Genomic DNA, 3510 nt, shown 5'->3' on the forward strand with positions numbered 1-3510 from the left:
AGAAAGAAGGAAACAGTTCTAAGTGATAATATTCAGAACAAAGAACGTTGCCACATGCCCCTGAACTATAAGGGGGCTCAAGCTTTCGGTAAAATGATAGCTAAAATAACGGACAGTAGTAGTAAACAGTAGTCAGTCGTACTTTTATATATAGTTTCTCCATTTCAACAAACAGTTAACAACTTCGTAGAAACTTACATTGTCCAGTCTAACTCTGATACTCTTTTACAATCCATACGATCCTCTTTCATTTCAATCACCTCATCTATTGGCAATGGAGTTCACCGCTTACCAAAGTGTCACCATGCTGCTCCTTGTGTCTACTATTATGCCGAGTTCTATCGTCTTACTTTTGGGAACAATTATGGCATCAAGTTTTCTATTTAAATTTGGTATCAACACCACGATTGAGAGATTCTGGGATACAATCACTCTTACTAGGCTTCTTTTTATTATTCAACTGCTTTTAGAGAGTATCATGGATATTCCAGACAATTTGAAGGCTATCGTTACGGCATCCGCAGCGATTATCGACATGTACACTCAAACAATTGGATTGCACGCAATGAACACGAAGTTCCTTGCTGCCATCGGCGAAGATGGATCTCCCCTGATTCGAAATGGACCTGAGCGAAAAGAACTTCAGTCGCTCCAGAAGTATAGCTTCGTTGTTGCTAAGATAGTGATGGTTGTTGGTGCAATTCTTTTAGTATCTGTTGGTGTCATTTTTATCGCTGTTGTCGTTCAATTTGTATCCACTATCAGATAAGTGATCGATTTTTACCACATGTAATGGCTTTTAGTCGAATTTTCATGCTAATAACTATACAGAAAGATAAATTCTACTGGAACTTTGTAATGAATTCAAGGCACTCATACTGCACCGGCCTACGACCTTGTCATTTACCGGGCATCCATCTTGACTGAACAACACTACTGAAGATAAAGCGACACACGCCAATCTAGGAGAGTTGGGCGGTCCCCGATAAAGCTTCCTTTCGTCATCAATGGTTATGGACTTTGCATCTTTGGCGGTACTTCATAGTTACCACGATTATTATATATGGTTGAGGTCATACCGAGACTAGTAAAATTCGCATTTATACAATTTTAAAATGCACAATAACAGTAATGGTCTCCAAAGAGTGGAAACTCGTGACCTCAAATGTACTTGTGAATTATAGGTCAAGACTTGGTCTGTGAATAGTATCATTCGAGTTCCTAGAAAGAATTCATTTTAGATTTTGAGAAATCGACGAAAAGGAATGCTCGGGGAAATGCAAAATGGAATCGGCTTCCTTTAAGATGAATCTATGAGGTAATAAAGTTTTGACAGTGGAATGAAGATTATGCTGATATCCAAAAGATTCAGTATGCAAGAAAAGCAAAAGCCTCACTGAAATATAATAACTATGAAAACAGGTCCCGCCAATGAGTATATGTACAGGCAGGATATTTCTCAGCTTTCGAAAATTCCAACGATTTTATTCTTCAGTTGTTTGATGTCAAAACTCACATTGTGATTATTTAATTTTTGATAACAATCTTAACAGTTTTCAAGATATGCGAGTTGATATATTAAGAAATTCTCACAAGTCAACTTTTAAAGTATTCCGTTCCTACGTACGCCCGCTAATGGCCTGATCACGGTCTTAGGGTAGTAGTAGCTTACTTCTTAATACTATATCAAATAGCTTCTAGAAGCTCTTTATAAGTCAATCAATACTTTTTTTAAGGTTTTCTATCTTAGATAATATCCTATTATAAAAATCTCATTAAAGAAAGAGAAAAAATAATAGGGTTAGAGATTACAGCTTGTAATGAAAGATCATATCACGGGGCAGGCAGGCAGAAATAGGCTCTAGTAACTTGCCCTGATTCGGCAAAATTATATTGATTTAGATAATAGATTCAAATTGAAGATTAGGATGTAGCTCAAAGAGCTACAATATAGGATCTTCCAAATTAAAGATATACAGAATTTTCATAAGCGAGCTAGTCCGATCAGGCCCTAGCTCACTTGCACTCCAGCGTAAGCGCTCGTTTCGGTCCTATCCGATAGGACCAACATGTCACGTGGTTCCACACCGTGACATTAAGACTATAAAAGCTAAGTTTAAAGAAACTATCATAAGAAAGTTGTATTTATTTGAGATAAGTATAATAAGTATATATTTCTTTAATTTTCCAGGAAGATTTCTTAAATAATATATAAAGCAAAAAGAACTTTTTATACTCTTATTACATTGTGTGTTATAGAGTACTTAGAATCACTTCATAATTTATATTTTAAAAATTGAATATTTAATAAATTCTATAATATTCTAGAGACCTTTTTTTAATTTTCTATTCCTCAAAACGATAAATTGGACCAATTAAAGAAGAATTGTTCATAAATATTACTAATGAAATTACTTAAGATTTTTTTTAAAGTTTAGAATCTTACTTGCGTTTTGAATTATATATATAATCGGACTTATGAGATTTATATATAAAAAATTTAATTTCGTATATCCTATATCGATTTTCGATAAAAATTTAAAAAATATATAACGTAGTTTAACACCAAGTGGCCTATATCACCAAGTAGCCCACTTTCACCTCAATTTATACTTTCAAATTCATATTATTCAATAATAATTAAATCAATTAATTAAAACTATTAAGAATCTAATAATCTAGAATCTAATTCAACTACCCCACTTTCCGATCACCCCCTCTTTTCGATCACCTCAAAAACCATACCGCTTTGAGTAATTATAAAATTTATACTTTGAATAACTCAATAATGCTTTAATTAATTAATTTGAAATTTTGATATTATTATAATTGTAATATAAAAAATAAATATATTGAAAAAGATATTATAGAAATTCTTAAAATAATTACGAATAGAGTAAATATATAAAAAACTAGTTTGAATTATAGTATTCTATATATTATATTTTATAATCGAATATATAATAAAGTTTTATATTAAAAAAGTACCCAAATACTTCAAAAATTATCTCCAATTCAAAAGAATCAATTAATAGAATAAATATTAGTATAAAAAGCTTTTGATATTAGCCCTATATATTATCAAATTAGAGAGATAACAGAGTATCTCCTTATTATATAAAAAAAGAATCCCTTATTTAAAAAGAAATGGATATATAGCTTTTTTCGAAAATATCCTAATATTGGAATTAAGAAATAATATCAAATCGATTCTACATAAGTTTTAAATACTATATCTAATATTATTAAAAAGTGATTCCGAAATCTTATAATCTTTGAAATTAAGGTTATTAAATTAATCAATAAATGGAATATGAATGAAACAGATATAATAAAGGATTAGAGTTTTAATAAACTAGTAATAGAAAATATTGATTAAAGATTTATTCAAAAAAAGTAATCTGAATCTCAAATTTGGATTTTTTTTATAAAATATATTTCAATTAATAAAAAAGTATTATTCCTTTTATAATATATAAGGGAAAATCAATTTAATAATAATAGTTTTTA

The 3510-nt window shown here is 30.2% G+C and overlaps 1 protein-coding gene across 1 annotated transcript; it reads left to right on the forward strand.

Annotated features, from left to right (window-relative positions):
- Nucleotides 1–274: 274 nt before the first annotated feature.
- EAE97_000078 (uncharacterized protein) lies at nucleotides 275–769 on the forward strand (the record flags this gene model as incomplete). Its single annotated transcript, XM_038870588.1, has 1 exon — nucleotides 275–769. One exon carries the CDS (start codon nucleotides 275–277, stop codon nucleotides 767–769), a length of 495 nt encoding a protein of 164 aa, XP_038737949.1.
- Between the last annotated feature and the right edge of the window lie 2741 nt (nucleotides 770–3510).

The sequence above is a fragment of the Botrytis byssoidea genome, assembly GCF_014898295.1.
Source record: "Botrytis byssoidea strain MUCL 94 chromosome Unknown BBYS_001, whole genome shotgun sequence".
Taxonomy (NCBI): domain Eukaryota; kingdom Fungi; phylum Ascomycota; class Leotiomycetes; order Helotiales; family Sclerotiniaceae; genus Botrytis; species Botrytis byssoidea.